Source organism: Gavialis gangeticus, unplaced genomic scaffold (assembly GCF_001723915.1).
Source record: "Gavialis gangeticus isolate Ggan-Ray unplaced genomic scaffold, GavGan_comp1, whole genome shotgun sequence".
Classification (NCBI taxonomy): domain Eukaryota; kingdom Metazoa; phylum Chordata; order Crocodylia; family Gavialidae; genus Gavialis; species Gavialis gangeticus.
The window spans coordinates 133926606-133943989 of NW_017728992.1; the positions used below are offsets into that span (position 1 = coordinate 133926606).

A 17384-nucleotide genomic window follows, 5' to 3' on the forward strand; every position below is an offset into this window, starting at 1 on the left:
ATACTATCTTAAATTCTGTCTATTATAATCTGTAGCAGTGAAACCAGTCTATTAACAGGGTACCATACTCATGTGGATTAAAAAGTCCAAGGTTGGTAAATACAAAGTATTTGTAGGGTTGGGTATTTGAATGGTCAAATAAAGTTCAGTCAATTGACTGGTCAAATATTGGTCAAAAATTGTAAAAAAAAATTGCCTATAGGTCTAAATAATACACAGAAAAAGAACACATTTTCTATTAAGAAATGTGCCAAAAAACAGTAAAAAAACTTCATATTTCTGTCAAGAAAACTACAAAAAGTAGGTTTTTATGTAAAATTGCTATAATCTTTGACTGGTCAAAAACTATGCAGTCAATTGACCGATCATAGGTAGTCTGTGCCATAAAAAGGGGTTGTGAAGACTGACTCCTTGGGATGCCCTCTCCATCTGGACCAGCACCATGCCACACCACCTATCCACCTAGAGGCCTTGCTGGCAACCCCCCTCTGGACAACACCTTGCTGGAGAAGACCCTGACTGGCCATCAAAGAGCAACTCACAGCCCAGGATAGGTAGCTGTCACCCCCATCCTCCCTTCAACCAAGGACTTGGACTCTGTTTCTCTGCCCTACCTGGGCTCCAACCCTTCCACTGAGTCTCTTTCTCCTGCTACCATTGTGTGAGTGTGTGTGGGAACCAAGCTGTACAGTACAGTGTTCATTTAATAAAACTGTTATTTGGACCCCAGAGTTGGGTTTTGCTTTACTATGGCTCCGGCCCTGCTTCACTCTCTGCTCCTCGCCCCTCTAAGTTCTGTCTCATTTCTCCCTCTCCTGCTTCTGGCTCACCACTACCTCCAACACCTGTCCCATGCTCCTGTGGATCCAGCCATCCTGAGCTCCTCTCTGCCTGCAAAGCCCTCTTTCCTTCCTATTGCCTTAGCCCCACTGCCTTCCCCCCCCCGATCTCTGCCACTGCTATTGCCTCATCCCCACTGCCTTTTCCCTTGATCTCTGCCACTTGCTCTTTAGTTACCAAGCACCCCAAGCATAGGTACCACAGGCACCAACACACACACTGTCACCTGAGTCAGTGTTCATCCTGTGTGTATATGTGTATGTATTGTGTATGATTTCATGTCATTATCATTAGGTTGTGTATGTGCTTGAATTGGTGATAGGTGTGCATGCATCTAGGCTGGTAATTTTGGATGTGTGCGCCTGAGTTGGTGGGGGTGTATGCGCCTAGTGTGTGTGTATGCACCTAATTGATTTTTGTGTGTGTGTGTATGTGCAATTGTGTCACATCCTCCTATCTTACAGCACAACTTTGAGATCCTGAGAGTTGGCCTGGCCCCACAGGACAACACAAGGATAATCACGGGCATGGAGAGACTTCCATATAAGCAGCGCCTAAGCAAGCTAGGATATTTCAGTTTAGATAAAAGATGCCTGAGAGGGGGGGATACAGAGAGATCTACAACTCATCAGTGGCATGGACAAAGTAAATAAGGATTTACCTGTCTCTCACAATAGGGGATATGCAATGAAATTACTAGGAAGTAGGTTTAAAGGAAACAAAAAAAAAAGTTTTTCCATACAGCATGTTACTAACTTGTGAAATGGCCACAAGAGGTTGTTGAGTCTGATAACGAACTAGGTTTAAAAGAGGTTTAGACAAATTCATGCAGGTCTATCAGTGGGTATTAAATGTTAGTGGCAGTCTGGATTAGCACTTCCTATTGCTGAAAGCCATATGGGAAACAGGGCAGGAGAAAAATCGATCTGGATAGGACGTAATACCCCTAAATACTCCTCCCCTTAGCATCTACTCTTTGCTGCTGTGAGATACAGGATACTGGGCTAGATAGACCTGTGGTCTGACTCAGTATGGCATTTATGTTTTTAAACAACAGACTGAAACAAATAATGTTGTATTGCTACATACCCCTTCTTCATCCACTTTGTCTGTACATTTTGCATTAGTATCTAAAATTATCTGCATTGTGCGTGTGAATCCTCCAAAGGCAGCATGGTGCAGGGCTGTCCAGCCTTTATAATCACTTTTGAAACAGCAAGTGTAAAATTATAATAAGACTGTGAATGATCTATTGTAAAATGTATAGTAATTTAACTGCATCTTTAAACTCATGGGCCAAATGAGTCTCTCATTTGAACTAACTTATCCAGTATTATTACTCCATTGATTTCAATGTCTGTTTTGTTTTAATTTGTCTTCTACTAGTGCAACACTTAGTGAAAGGGTTTAATTGTGCAAAAAATAACTGAGGCCCATAAAGACATTAGTGTGTTCTTCTGGTGTGCTATTGGCTTCATCAAATGTCCCTTCAAAACAAGTTACAAGATCCAAGAACTAGTACCTAAAAGTTGAGGCAGTATCAGACATTGTAGGGCTGTTGAATTCTGGGTTTAAGACAACTGTCATGTAAAACATCATAAATACACAATTTTAGTCTACTAGCATTATTTGATTATGACACCTTTTATAGACTTGGTCACAGTTTTTCTGGAGATCCAGTACTTCTGAGGTCCATGGCTCTGGAGCAGATCTAGTAACCAGAATATCCCAGGACCAGAAAACTGGGAAGAACCTAGGGACCAGTCCCCATGCTGGGGTCATCCCTTGGCAGGTGGGGCCTTGAGTTGGGAGCTTAGAAGTATGAGGAATCTTTCTCTAGGGCACTCTACCTGATGGGACTGCAGCAGACCCTGAAAACACCCAGGCTCCCAATGCAGTAGTTTGCTTTCCAGATAATCTAAATCAGGGGTGATCAGCCTGCAGCATAGGTACCAAGAGTTTCATTGGGACCTCTGATTGTGGCATGTAGCAGACTGGAGCGGGGACAGGCAGTATAATAGCAGACAGGGCAGGGAGAAGAAAGGAGAGCCACAAGCAGGGAGCACAGGGTAGGGAACAGAAAGCAGAACAGTTGATTGTATAGGGCAGGGAATGGCACCGAGGGAGGGTGTGTACCTAATTTGTGGCATACCTGCCAAAATGGTTGGCTTCCACTGGTCTATATCATCTGGGACCCTGAAAGTACTGGGAACCTAGCTTTGTTTCTAGAACCTAGATAAATGACCCAGGGCTGGAGCTACATAAATTCTAAGGTTTGTGGCTCTGTAGGGACAGTCATGCTAAAACACCCAGGTTTTCTGTGATGGTACCAGAAGCCCGGAAGCCCTAGCTATAACAGGGGCTTAGCTCCCGACTCCACTGGGAGCCTGCAAATCCTAAAACCTCTGACTGCAGCTAAGATTTTCAGAGTGTCCAGGCTCCTTGTTGGGGAACTAAGACTCAGACCATCTGGGCACCACAGATCCTGGGATCTACCTTCCCCTTTTCCCAGCTGCTTGGTGAAATTAAGATTTATTTGTTTGTTTATTTTTTTTACAGGCTTACTGCCAAAAGAATTTAACTTTTGCTGTGCAGCTGCAAGTCTTCTGGAAGCATATTTAATTCTCAAAAAACTATATCTCAGTTTTTGAAAAAAAAAAGTCCAGGTGGCAGGAAATCTTGGATTTTATTCTAGCCCAATTTGGACCAAAGCCAAATTGTATAAGACCTACATTTCTATTGAAGTGGAAACCATGCCTTTCAGCTCTCTCTAATCCTGTATGCAACATAAGCTACCTTACTGTTTGATAAAGAGTTGTCTTTAGCTAATAAAGCCCTTGCAAGGCAGACCATCTTAATCAGAATAATTGTAGAAATATTCTTAATGAATGAAACAAATGGGAAGTCACTCGGCTTATGCTTCCCCCCCCCCACGATAATATATTTACTTGAATACAAGATAATATTCTCCCCCACTTCTTCTTCTTCCCCACCAATGCAAAAAAAGCCCCTCATCTTACACTTGCATACAAGGAAACCTAATTAAATACACTGTGGGTGCATCCATGCATGCTATTAGCATGCAGTAATAAACTCTGGTACATATCATATATCGCACCAGAGTTTATTGCTTCTGGACCTAATGTTTGAACATGCACATGAGATGGCAACATGTTGAGCCAAGTGAGAGCAGCCCCAGGTGGCAGGGGGTCCAGGGCTCAGCTTGCCTAGCCTGGGGCTGCTCAACATGCTGCAGAGGGGCTGGCTGAGGCATGAGGGTGCTGCAGTGTGAGGCTAGCCAGCAGGTAGCCTCTACACTGAAGCACTATCATGCCCCAGCCAGCCAAGTCAGTGTCTACATGTGCACTGCTGCACATGAAAAAAACTTTGCAACAAGATAGTACTTGTATTTACTTGGCAAGAAACATCTCATGCAGATGCACCCTGTGCATCATTAAACTTCTGCCAAAAGCAGCACATGCTTAGTAATGGAAACCAACTGTGAAGTTGATTAAATACAGCCAACACTGAGCATTTTTGCCCATAGGGGGCAAACATGCTAATGGGAACCTTTTTTTTTTCTGGTCCTTAAAAGAGTAATGGGTGTTCCTGACAGGGAACTGGCACCAGGCCTGGAGGTACCACATTACCAGGCCAGCACTGGGAGAACCAAAGCCAGCCTAACACCCTCCCATTGAAGCCAAAAATGCTTGATCTTAGCAAAAGGGATGAGATGCTGATGGAGACCTACCATAAAGACAGGTTAGTTTAGTGCATTTGAATAAGATATATGGTACTGCCCATTGTTTTCAATCCTCTTCAGCACCAATTCTTTTCAAGTCATGGTGAGCCACTATTTTGAATGCATTTCAACTTTATCTTTACTCCCACAGCTGAGCTATGCCTTTTTTTTTCCATTTCCAAGGATTCCTGTCTCTTCACCAGCCTTAAAGGTCTGGCAAACATCACCAAACAGGGCCCCAAACAGTTCACCCAGAATCCCTCTGTTGTCCCCTGCTCTCAGCCTGTCACACATAATTAATGTGGCCCCACACTCTGTGAAGTGGAGCCAGACCAGGTTGCCCTGTGCCTCATCTGCATATGAATTTTTGTAGGATCCCAGGACTCGTAACAAGGACAGCGGGTTCCATTCCTAAGTGGAGGGCTAATTAGCACATTAATCCTTTGTGGTGGGTATCTGAGTACACACACACACACAATGAGCTATGGGGTCACAATGGCTTGAAATGTTGTCAATTCTGCTGGGGCCCAGCCCAATGAACTATATGGTAAATCATGAGCTTTTTGGCTTCATGCATAGTTTGCACTATGCTCAAGTAGGTACAGAAGTTCTGCTTAAAAATTGTGTTTATGGAGTACCTGTGTTAAAACTTACAACAGTTTTTAAAAAGGTAAAATTCATTAGTTTTGGATGAAGAAAGTCTATGGTTATTGTAGGTTCAGTATTTTCAAATTTGCTCCTCACTTCCATGTGCTCAGGGAGAGCAGAGTCTGACAGCAAAGAGAGGTAGGGAAAGAGGCTGCAGGAGGAAGAAGTTGGAGACAGGGAAAGGGGGCTACCTAACCACCCAGATTTATTTTCCCTGCTGTAGCAGTGTGAAGGGGGATACATTCAAGGCAAACCTCAATAATTCTCCAAGATTCTAAACTTGGAAAATTATAACAAATTTATAAATTTTCCATATGTAAAATCTAATTATTGGAGAGTTATCTTATATTCAAGTAAATATAGCAAGACCACATACATTAACTTTAATGCAAACCTGCCTCGATAGTCCATTTCTAAGATAGAGGATGGTACAAAATTTAAGTCATACAATTTTTTTATTGTAAAGAATTTATAATTTAGATTTTAAAATATCTGAGAGCATGGATATATGTATGTTTGTTGCAGCTTCCAAAGATGTTGGGTGTGGCGCGTGGGGGAGGGGAGGAGGCAGCTGCTGCTTAGCAGTGCTGAGTAGCTGTTATGCTGTAACTGTTGTGTGCATGACCATGCACCAATACCACTAGCAATACCCTCTCTACACATTATACTTAAAAAGTGTGATTAACCAGGAAATTATCCCTTATGACCCAGTTACACATTCAACCAATTGATAAAACAAGCAATAATCTACAAAGTTATTCCATAAAAATCTGTAACAACTTTGCAGTTTGTTCTAATCATGTTATTAATAATGTATAGCCAAGTGCCCCCCCCCAGCTGGGAGCCCCATCTAGTGAGGGGCTCCCAGGCACAGGGGTCCACCACCCACTGCCAGCCAAGCAGCTGACAAGGCCTGCAATGGTGGAAGCTGTGGGACTCCCAACAGGGCCAGATTAACCCTTTAGTAGGCCCTAGGCAAACAAACTCATGGGCCCCTACTTTTTTCACTCAATAATTATAATACGTAAAACAAGCACAACTGGGACCCTTCTTTACTTAGGGCCCTAGAGATGTGCCTTATTTGCCTATGCATTAGTCTGGCCCTGGCTGTCACTGCTATGAGCCTCATGAAGTGTGAGGCTCACAGCATTTCCCAAACTGCCTCTGTTATGAGCCCCACAGCACATTTGGCATGGCAGAAGGCATGCTTGCATGGATCGCACATTAGATCCCATTGCACCTTTACTTGGGCATGTAAAGGGACCCTCAGTATATCAAAAACACTTTAATTTGAATCCTGCTTCATCAAGAGTCAAAGTTGGGGCACTGAGCTTATTCATATTGCTACTGGTTCATGATCACATAGCAATTACAATGTAATGCCTGCTATATACTCTTGAGCATCACCTCCCCCTCCCATTTTGAAGCCACTGGAAACATATATTTGTCCATACCCTTATACACTTACCAGAGAAACAGGGCACCTTTCTTCAGAAGGAGCTGTACAACCTTCTCATGACCATTTTGGGATGCCAAGTGAAGGGGAGTCATTCCCTTCCTATCACCTTCATTCAAAAGCCTTGTGTCTTTCATGTCTCTTAGAAGTCTCTGACAGGTGTTAATTCGCCCATAACTTTAAAAGATTAATGAACAAAAATTAATACTTAGAAAATCCAGAATGAGAAAGTGGTACTAATGTACTACGTAGAAGACAGCACTTACCTAGCTGCAAAATGCAGGGGGGACTTCTTGTCTCTACTTTTAGAATACATGGAAACATTCAAGTTCAGCAATTTGTTCACAGACAGGGCAACCCCTTGTCTACATGCATAATGTAGGGGAGTACACCCTTCATTGTCTTCATCTACCACAAGTTCTTTAATATGTTTCATCTGTCACAAAAAGAAATAGTTCCATATGCATTATCCATACTCCTACAGGTCCTAACTAGTTACTCATAATTTTAAAGCACTTTTTTAAAGATCTGTATGTAGCTTTCAGAATGGCAAAAATAACAAAGAGGAAGAGCCATTAGCAACCTAGGCATACTAATTGCAAGCTTTCAGTGGACTATACCTCACAAGAACAACTCAGCAACTTAGAATCATAGAAACTTAGGGTTGGAAGGGACCTCAGGAGGTCATTTAGTCCAACCCCCTGCTCAAAGCAGGACCATCCCCAACTAGATCATCCCAGCCAAAGTTTCCCCCAACTGGGTCTTGAAAAATTCCAAGGATGGAGATTCCACCACCTCTCTGAGTAACATGTTCCAGTGTTTTACTACCCTCCTAGTGAAAAAAATTCTTCCTAATAACTAACCTAAACTTCCCTTGCCATAACTTGAGACCTTTGCTTTTTTTGTCATCTGTCTCCACTGAGAACAGTCTAGCTCCATCCTCTTTTGAACCCCACTTCAGGTAGTCAAAGGCTGCTATTAAATCCCCTCTCAGTTTCCTTTTTTCTAAACTAAATAAGCCCAGTTACCTGAGTCTTCCCTCAAAAGTCATGTCCTGCAACCCTCTTAACATTTTGTTACCCTTCACTGGATTCTCTCCAATATCTCCACATCCTACTCCAGATGTAGCCTCACCAGTGCTGAAAAGTGAGGAATAATCACTTCCCTCGACCTACTGCCAACACTCTAGCAATGCAGCCCAGTCCGTCATTAGTCTTCTTAGCAACAAGGGCACACTGCTGGCTCATATTCAGCTTACTGTCCACTGTAACCCCCAGGTTCTTTTCTGCAGAGCTGCTGCCCAGCCAGTCAGCCCCCAAGCTCTACTGGTGCATGGGATTGTTTCATCCTAAGTGCAGGACTTTGCACTTGTCCTTGTTGAACCTCATGAGATTCCTTTTGACTCAATCCTCCAATTTGTCTAGATCATGAACTAGCACTATTCTCCAGCATATCTATTACATTGAGCTTGGTGTCATCTGCAAACTTGCTAAGGGTGCACTCTATGCCATCTTCCAGGTCACTGATGAAGTCATTGAACAAAACCAGCTCCAAGACCAACCTCTGCAGCACACCACTTGATACTGGCTGCCAACTAGACAGGGAGTCTTTGATTACTACTCTTGAAGCTCGATGCTCCAGCCAGTTTTCTATCCACCTTACAGTCCATTCATTCAGCCCTAACTTGTGGTATAGAGCAATCAAACTCTGCATTAGTAACAGAAGGGGGGTAATACATACAATGCAAGATATTCTACCACTGTTCTGCCAAAATGTTTCAACCATAACAAACTGGTTACTGATGTCAGTGGAAAGTTTGTACAGAGAGCAAAGGTAGACTATAGTAGTGTTCAGGTAGTAAGAGCACAGCATCACTACTCAGAGAAAAAATACACTGTATTTTAGCTGTCACTATTTGTACCTTACTTTTCCCTTTTTCCTTAACTTCATTGCTCCTTTTTTCTCACCCTCCTCTATCTTTATGCTTATTCTGCATTTTCTCTGCACCTCTCAGTATTAACTCCTAGTCGCAAACTCAGAACAGTTTGGGTGCATGCAGAAATATAGCTCTCTGTGGTAATTCATGGTGCTTCTCACAAAGTGCCATGAGTTACAGCAAACTCACAGACCCAACAGACATTCACTGTTGGGTCCCAGGGGTTGGAGGATTTAACTGCAGTTTAGAGCGGTGATGAGTCTGAAGCCCCTCTCCCCGATCCTGCCCCTCCCCCCTCCTAGCCCCAGTGCTGTCTTCAGAATGGGAAGGGGAGTGGAGAGAGCTTGTTCTGGGGGTTGCCCAGTTGGCGCTGGAGGGTGGGGTAGGTGGATTGGATCCAGATGCCCCACCCTCCAGCAGCAGCTGGGCAACCCACAGAATGGGTTCCCTCCACTCCTTTCCCCCTTCCTATTTTGAATACAGTGCCAAGAGCTCCCAGCATGCACAGACACAAGTTAATGAAGGCACTCCACTTTGGGGCACTTTCATATGAACCTTCATGTAACAAGGGTTAAGGATAATACCTTTTTAAAGCACTCTGTAGCCATGCACTTGTGTTAGGTCCTGGCTATAGAGTGCTTTCAGGGGCCAGTCATACAACAAAATGTCACTTATGTCAGTGCCCCTTACTTCCGTTCTACTCCTAATATATTGTTCCAATTACTAAAATGATCAGTGATTAAATAGTTAAATGTGGACACTAGACTGCCTTGGTTGTACCTTAAAGTTGATTCTCCTATTACATTAAAAAGATTTGTGAGATAAAATCTGAGAACTCATTGGTTTAAAGTTTCTGCAGGTTGAAGCTGATGTCACTAAATTGGCTACACTGTATTCAGATTTGAAAGGTTCAGGGCACAGACACATATATGTTTGGAGTGGCTTCAAAAGGGCAGAGGAAGCTGCTGCTTAGGAGTATGTGGCAGCTGTTACACTCTTAACTAACTTACATGGTTTTGGGCAATACAAGCAAGATAAACTTGTCTCAGTTTTGACCCTTAATGAAGTAAAGTTAAAACTGAGGCAGTTCTTATTGCTACCTGCTCATGCACATGTAACAGTTACATTGTAACAGCTACAGCATCTCCCATTTCCTTTTGAAGCTAGATCACAAATCTGTAGCTCTATTGGCTAAAACCTTAAGAACAAAAGAAAAATTACATTCTGGAGAAAATTTATATTGGCCACTATAAATATTCATAATCTCAAATTGATGAAGTTTAAAATATGGCTGGGACTTTATACAGCCCATTCAAACTATAGACTTCATAACAATGGGCAAAATAATTGTGAAGTGTTAGGGTGACAATATTTGGATCTTGGGTGTGGATTGGATTTGGATCTTTGGATCAGCACTGGGTGTGCAGCTGAATAAAGCCTTTTTCCTGTGTCTCAGCAAAAGTTGCTGGTCACAAGGCAGGATGATGTATTAAAAGTAACTAACTTTGCAAATGCTTAAGTAAGCGGTTTCCTAACAAAAGGATAGGGTGCAAAGTACATGATGTGTTGTGTAAGAACAAGATGCAGCCCACCAGCTATCATCAGGAGATAAAGCAGAAGCAAGTCCTTGGAGATGGTGCTGAAGTCAACAAGAAACCAGAAAGAACCAGCAAGTGACCGGAGAAAGTGGAGGTCAAAGTCTTAGGCATGCGCTCTTAGCAAAGAGGCATGTACATGAATGAAATGCATAGGCAATACCATGCTAATGAAGCAAACAGTAAACAGAGGCGGAGCTCGAGATGGGAGGAGAAATGGGTGGAACTGAAGGAGGGTCATAGGCAGAGTGAATGTTAATGAGTAAGAACTACTGTTCAGGGTAGGTCCCCAGTTTGTTGGTTTTTTGGGACCTGGCCCAAAGCTGTCTCCATTCTGAATAAAGCTGTTGCGAGCAATGTGTGCTGGTGTTTGTTCCCTGCTTGCTCTGGCTAATGAGTAACAGGACCCATGAGCATTTGAATTGTTGTCTCCCTAGTCACTGGGCATCACATGGAGTCGGGGTCTAACAAAAAGTTCTATATTATACTGCTAATCTCTTGAGCTTTTCACTCCTTTACACCCCACAGCCAATTAGTTTCTGACATTATTGATGAAGAAAAGTGGTATTCTCTCTTTCTCCCCCTCCTTTCCTCAGAGATTTATAGTTCATTTTACTTATAAAGTTGCCCCAGTGTCCAGAAATAGTTTAAATATTTTCACATATACTATGAGAACATTACCAAGTCCTTAATATAGCTTTTTCATTGCAAGACAAAGAAATACATATTCTCAAAGGCTTAATGCATTCCATATACACAGGTACAAATTGATGTTCACTGTACCTGCAGAAAGGTCTCATTCAAATGTTGCAGTCCTCCAGGTTGCAGGACAGTCAAATGCAAGAAATTCCGACCAAGTTGATCTTTTAATGATACATTTGCTCCTTAATGAATTGAGAAATACTAGTCATTTTAAAACCACTGGTTCTTACAGTAATCAAGATTAAGTTTAAAACATGCATACGAAAAGTTAAAATGAAAAACAACTAAACCAAGCCACCATCACAAAATAAATCAGAACTTCTCCTCAAACAGAAGTTTCTATTCATACAAAGCTTTCGACTTGTAATAACATTTGTTTCATAGCAACTTTGAGATAGTATCATTTACAAAGACCTATTCACAGATAATGAGCATCCATATATCCAACTATGAATGGGAAATATAGATGGTCACCACCTCTAATTTCAAGCCCATACTTTGTACACTCCTTTTGAAGTCTCATTCTTTCAACTGTGCTTGTACTCTTTTAATAGAATGTGCTCAAGCAATTTTATTTGAGTAACAATCTATCATCATCATAACAACTGTACAACCAAGAAGTTTGGAAAACCATAAAGACATGCAGTCTCTTGTCTATTAGAAGTAAAGGTGCGAATGAAAGTCATTTTCCTTTCTAAAAACTTTTATTTTAAAATGTTGATAAAAATAAGCTTTAAATATTGATGATAGCAATAGAACAACAATTTTTGCAGTAACTTCTATTAAAAAAATATGGTAACGGACAATTAAATTTCAACTTTTGCTAAGGGTACAGTGGCATAATAATGTTTTAGGTGTTGCTACACTAAAACCAAAGCCTACATTTTAGGTTTAAAATCCAATATGGTCTGACTGTGAAAGAGTGCCATTTTCCGGTATAACAGTTCTGCCCCTTCTTTGTGCATTCAGTAGAGCAGAGCTCCAAGTTCCTGGAGAGATCAGGCAGAACACAACTGCCACACCTCCCAGAAGAAGTGAGGAACTGAAGAGGGTGCAGAAATGTGGTCTTCTGTAGCACCCCCAGCTCTGTACTTAATGTGGAGAGGCTGGGCCTTGACTTGGCTCCTCACTGGCTCTTTGGAGGATTTAGTATTCCAGAAAGTATGAGCATGGAGCAATTCTTGCACCCAGTTGTGCCTGATGTCAAGGGAGGAAGTTTTAAGGGTAGACAAGGGTGAGTCCATTGAGAGAATCTTAACCTGTAAGAACCTTCCTTGGATAAAACATGTAATATTAATTTCTTTTTTTGTACCTTTTGAGAGTAGTAAATTAACAATTTTCCATGATGCACAAGAAGTAGCCAACAGAAGTGGTGACCGACCCTCTGTGTCAACACTATTGATATTTGCACCCTGCAATAAAAAGGCCCAAGTTTATTTATAAACATTAAAAAATGGCAATAGTGCTGCCTCTTAAAAACAGGGCAGAATTATAGGCACTACTAGTCACTTGCCAGATCATAGAATCAATGAGTCGGAAGGGACCTAGACAGATCATCAAGTCCAACCCCCTGCCATGGGCACGAATGAGCACTGGGGGTGGGAGGGGTCATAAGACCCCAGCCAGGTGCCTATACAGTCTCCTCTTGAAGATTTCCAGGGAAGGTGAGAGCACCACCTCTCTGGGAAGCCTACTCCAGGCTCTGGCCACCCTTACAGTGAAGTAGTTCTTCCTAATATCTAACCTAAACCTATCCTCCCTCAGCTTGTGGCCATTGTTCCTAGTGACTCCAAGGGGGGCCCTGGTGAACAGCCTTTCCCCGAGTCCCTGCTTCTGGCCCCTGATAAGGTTGTAGGCAGCCACAATATCCTCCCCTCAGTCTCCTCTTGCAGAGACTGAAGAGATTCAGGTCCCTCAGCCTCTCCTCATAGGGCTGGCCACAGAGGCCCCCAACCATATGAGCAGCCCTCGTATACTTAGAACTATGTAAATTAAGTTAATACATTCATCTTTATTTAAATAACTGTATGTGAAAATTTTCAATCTTGGGGTGCATAAGGTTAGGCAGCTATATAAGAGCTATTTCACTGAGCATGTTTACACATGCAAATGCTCTGGGGTGGGTTTACTCTAGAGCAGTGGTGGGCATATATTTCAGTTGGAGGGCTGCTTAATGAGTTTTGGTGAGCTGTGGAGGGCCGCAAGGGTAGCCACCCCCCATGACAGGTGCCCTGCCCCCCCTGTTCACCATCTTCGGACTGGAAGTCCTGACCCTAACACCTGACTTTTGCTGCTAGAAATCCCTCCCCTTGCCCGTAGAAGCACTCCTTCTGGGAGGGGAGGGCTGCCATCTTGGAACCATAAAAAAAACAAATCATTTACTAGAAGTCAAATACCTACTATAACATATTTAATTTTATTACCAAAAATATTTTTGTAATGATTTGTGTTTGCACAGTGCATATAGAAAAGATTGCATAATAATTCAAAAATAAAGTCTTACTCTTGTATATTGTATGTGGGAAGGATGTGGGGTGTGATTGGGGTTTGTGAGGGGGTCTGGCCGTGAGTGTGGGGGACATAGGGTATGTTGGGGTGGTATATATATGTGGGGCTTGTGGGGTTAGGGTGTGGGTGTGTGGTTTTTGTGGGGTGTGAGGACTGCCCCACACCACTCCCCTCCATGGCACTCAGCTCCTGCTACCAGTGGCAGCATCGGCAGCAGGCATTTGGGGCACTTGTGGCCCATACAGGTGCAGCCACCTGGTGGCACACCATGCATGGCTCCCATCAGTGCAGGATGTGATGGCAGTGAGCTCAGCCAGGACAGCCCACTTCTACTGTGTGGGGCTTCCTGCAGCACATGTGCAGCTCCTGGCACTTGCCTGCCACTGGAGGAAGCCCCAATGGAGCCACCTCCTTCCCTGCCTCCTGCCATGCACATCCCGGGACTCCACCAGGAAGCAGGGGGCAGGGCTGCCCTCTACTTCTGGTGCAGTCTGGGGCCTGCATGGCAGGGGGCAGGGAAAGCAGCCAGCTCCATCATGTGAGGCTTCCTTTGGTAGTGCACAAGTGCCAGGAGCTGCACATGCACTGTGGACAGCCACACATGATAAAGGCGATCCGGCCTGGGTACACTCCTCACCACCATGTGCAACACTGGCTGGAGCTGCATGCTGCCTGGCAGCAGTACTGCACAGGCCATGAGTGCTCCAACTGCCTGCTACCTGCTGCTGTTGCTGTCACTGGCAACAGGGGGAGAGAAAGTGTGGGATGGTTGTGATACCCCCCACCCTCCCTCATACCCACACTGCCCACCTAAACTCCACAATCCCACCCCCCTCTGGGCATGGGCTCCGTGCTCCCACCAGCCCCAGCCACACACTCCTGCCAAGCTGCAGCTCCCTCTCCCTCCACTGGGTGGGGTACAATTAGTTGGTGGGCACCTGAAGGCTGAATGAAATTGCCTAGCAGGCCAGATCTGGCCTGTGGGTCTTATTTTGCCCACACCTGCTAAAGTAATTCATTCTAGGAGTAAACCCACCCTGGTCAGGCATCTACATGTGCAGGGAAGTGGTAGGGTGGCCATCACAGAGGGCAATCCAGTTGTCCTCTATTGATACAAAACCCTATGCCTTTACGTCCTCTATTTTTCTCTTCAAGAGAATTTTAGTTGACACTAAAGCAGGGTTCTAGTTCTCTAGAACTGAATTTTAGTTCTCTTCAAGAGAAAAATAGAGAACATAAAAGGCATTGGGTTTTGTATCAATAGAGGATAGAAGACAGAGTAGCAGAAAACTGGAATGTCCTCTATGATGGCCACCCTTGGAAGCAGGAGCAGATTTGTTACTCATGGAAGCAGTCAGCTCCCACCCCTGCTGACCCTGCACCAACACCCTACAGCAGCCAGGGGGAGCTCGAGGCTCCACTCAAGTGCTAGCCCAGGGGCTCGCAGCAAGCATGGGGCCAGGAGACAGCTATCTCCTGGCAGGGGCTGGGATATTGCTCCCTGCCCCCAGGGCAGGCTCCACCACTGGAGCCTGAATGGGGACAATGTCCTCCTGCCCTGGCAGCTGGGAGCTCCTAGCCCCAATTGTGACTACAGAGCTGGGGATGCAAGATTCTTATCTCTCAGTCATGGCTCTGCAACCTAGGAGTTGGGGCTGGGATATTCTTATCTCCTAGCCTCAGCTCTGCAGCCATGGATCCCAGGCTGGGAGATAAGAAACTTCCAGCCCCAGCTTCAAGGTTGCGGAGCTAGGGCTGAGAGATAAGAACCTTCCAGCTGCTGCTCCATGATTGCGGAGCAGAGGCTGGAAGCTTCCAGCTGCTGCTCCATGATTGCGGAGCAGAGGCTGGAAGCTTCCTGCTGGCAGGGCAGGAGGACATTGCAGTGCCAGTGGCAGAGCCCTTCTTGGCAGCACCCAGGGGCAGGCAGCAATCTCCTGCCCTCCCACCCCCTGTTACCCAGGTGATCAAAAGCACATTTGCGCCCAGTCAGCCATCTACATGTGCTGTAATGCACATTACTCCCAAGTACATTTGCTACTTGTATTTACAGGTAGCAAATTTACTGGCAGTTAGATTAAACTACTGTGCAGTAAGCATCTACACATGTAGACGATGACACTTACTGCACAGTAATTTGCTCCAATCTCGAGTAAAGCATCTCCTGTAGATGCACCTAGTGATACTCATCTGCAGCTCTCTACCTATCCAGCGCCAGCGCAAGCTGCTTCCCAACCACCATACCCTTGTTGTAGAGTAAACTGTGTACTAACATCTTTATGTCCAGATCTATTACTACAAAATGTGATAATAAGAGTCACTGGCATAGTTGTTAGAGTAAAAGCTCCTTCTGTGAATATAGTTTACTAGCAGAACTGTAGGATAAAAAGTGGCCAAAATAACCACTGACAGCAAAAATACAAAACAGGCAAAAAATTATGTTTTGGTAATACAAAATGCATCCATGATTTGGAGGGCTTCATTGATAAAGTACAGCACTACAACTATACTTGAAAAACATTCCTAATACAGATCTATCCTACTAAAGCCCCGACGACCCTGCTGCAACAAAGAGAAAATGAAAAAGTGAGCTAATAAAAGCTATTTAAAAGATTTTTGTTATGTGGGTATCTACCTTTTTTTCCTAGAAAATGTGCTGAAAAAAACAAATCTGATCAGGAAACTATTCACATAGTGTAAACTAAGTGAGAATTAATCAAAGCCATGATCTATATTCACGCATGGGTTAATGCTTTTTTCCCCATAGAAACACAGGATAAATCTAATCCTTACTCCATATACAATGACTATTTTCAGAAACATCAGAAAGTCACCACTTATGTGCATGACTTCCTTAAACATACCATTTTTCCTTTTAAAGTTAGAATTCCACTAAATAAACTGTTCATCCATGGTAAACCAATGAAAGAGATTTTCCTAGTACACATGCATACACACACACACCCCTACAAATCTTAATATCTGGTTTAAAAATCTTAAATTCCATACCATTTATATAATGGAGTTTTCAGCTTAACTCTACACACACGCACACAGCTGTGCGAAACAGCACCATTTTGTTTCGACTTCAATTTCTCCATTTTGAAGGGGCAGTGTTTTGTTTCATTTAGGTTTTGAAGCACTGTTCTGTTTTGTTTCGTTGAAGCTGTTTCGCTGTTTTGATATTTTGCTCATAGGCTATAATGGGGAACCATGAAAAGGCTGAGGGGCTGTGCCAGACTCCTCTTGCGGCACAGGCCCCCAGATCTGCATGACAGATGAAAGGAGGCTGCTGCCATCACCTGGGACTGGCACTGTAACCAAGTAATACCAGCTTCAAAACTCAAAATGTTTTGAGATTTCAAAATGCTTCAAGTGCCCTCATTTCATTTTGAAGCTGCTTCAAAGCCTTTTGTTTCATTTTGATTTCACTGTTTCAAGTTCAAAACAGCTCCAAAATGAAACACCCAGCCCTACTACATATATATAGACACACATACATATATAAATATGTATACACACACAATAATTTTATTTATATAATAAATAAATATATAAATAAATAAATAATAGATCTGTTCTAATCTGTGAAGGAAGAAAAAAGAACAAAAGAAAAAAAAATCAGAAAACACCAAGAAATAGAAAAGAAAAGAAGTGCCAATAAAATACTTAGCAAAATGAAATCACTTCAGAAGAGTCCTTTTCACTGACATAGTATTTCTGGACTTTAGGAAGGCCTTCAACACTGTCTCTCACCCCATTCTCATTAAAAAACTAGGGGACTGTGGTGTTGACACCTACACAGTCAAATGGGTCACTAACTGGCTGGAGGGCCGCACCCAGAGAGTGGTAGTGGATGGGTCATTTTCAACCTGGAGGGATGTGGGCAGAGGGGTTCCGCAGGGTTCGGTCCTCGGGCCCGCGCTGTTCAACATCTTCATCAGTGACTTGGACGAG

General features: G+C 43.5%; 1 protein-coding gene across 1 annotated transcript in view; it reads right to left on the reverse strand.

The window, feature by feature from the left end:
• The window catches only part of TRPA1 (transient receptor potential cation channel subfamily A member 1), a 100159-nt gene that overhangs the window by 42885 nt on the left and 39890 nt on the right, over window positions 1–17384 (reverse strand). Inside the window, exons 9-13 of the mRNA XM_019519133.1 lie at window positions 12232–12331; window positions 11001–11101; window positions 6953–7122; window positions 6699–6863; window positions 1930–2044 (exon numbers count right to left, since the gene is read on the reverse strand). Coding sequence (XP_019374678.1) covers window positions 1930–2044; window positions 6699–6863; window positions 6953–7122; window positions 11001–11101; window positions 12232–12331 — 651 coding nt within the window. The remainder of the gene's footprint in view (window positions 1–1929; window positions 2045–6698; window positions 6864–6952; window positions 7123–11000; window positions 11102–12231; window positions 12332–17384) is intronic.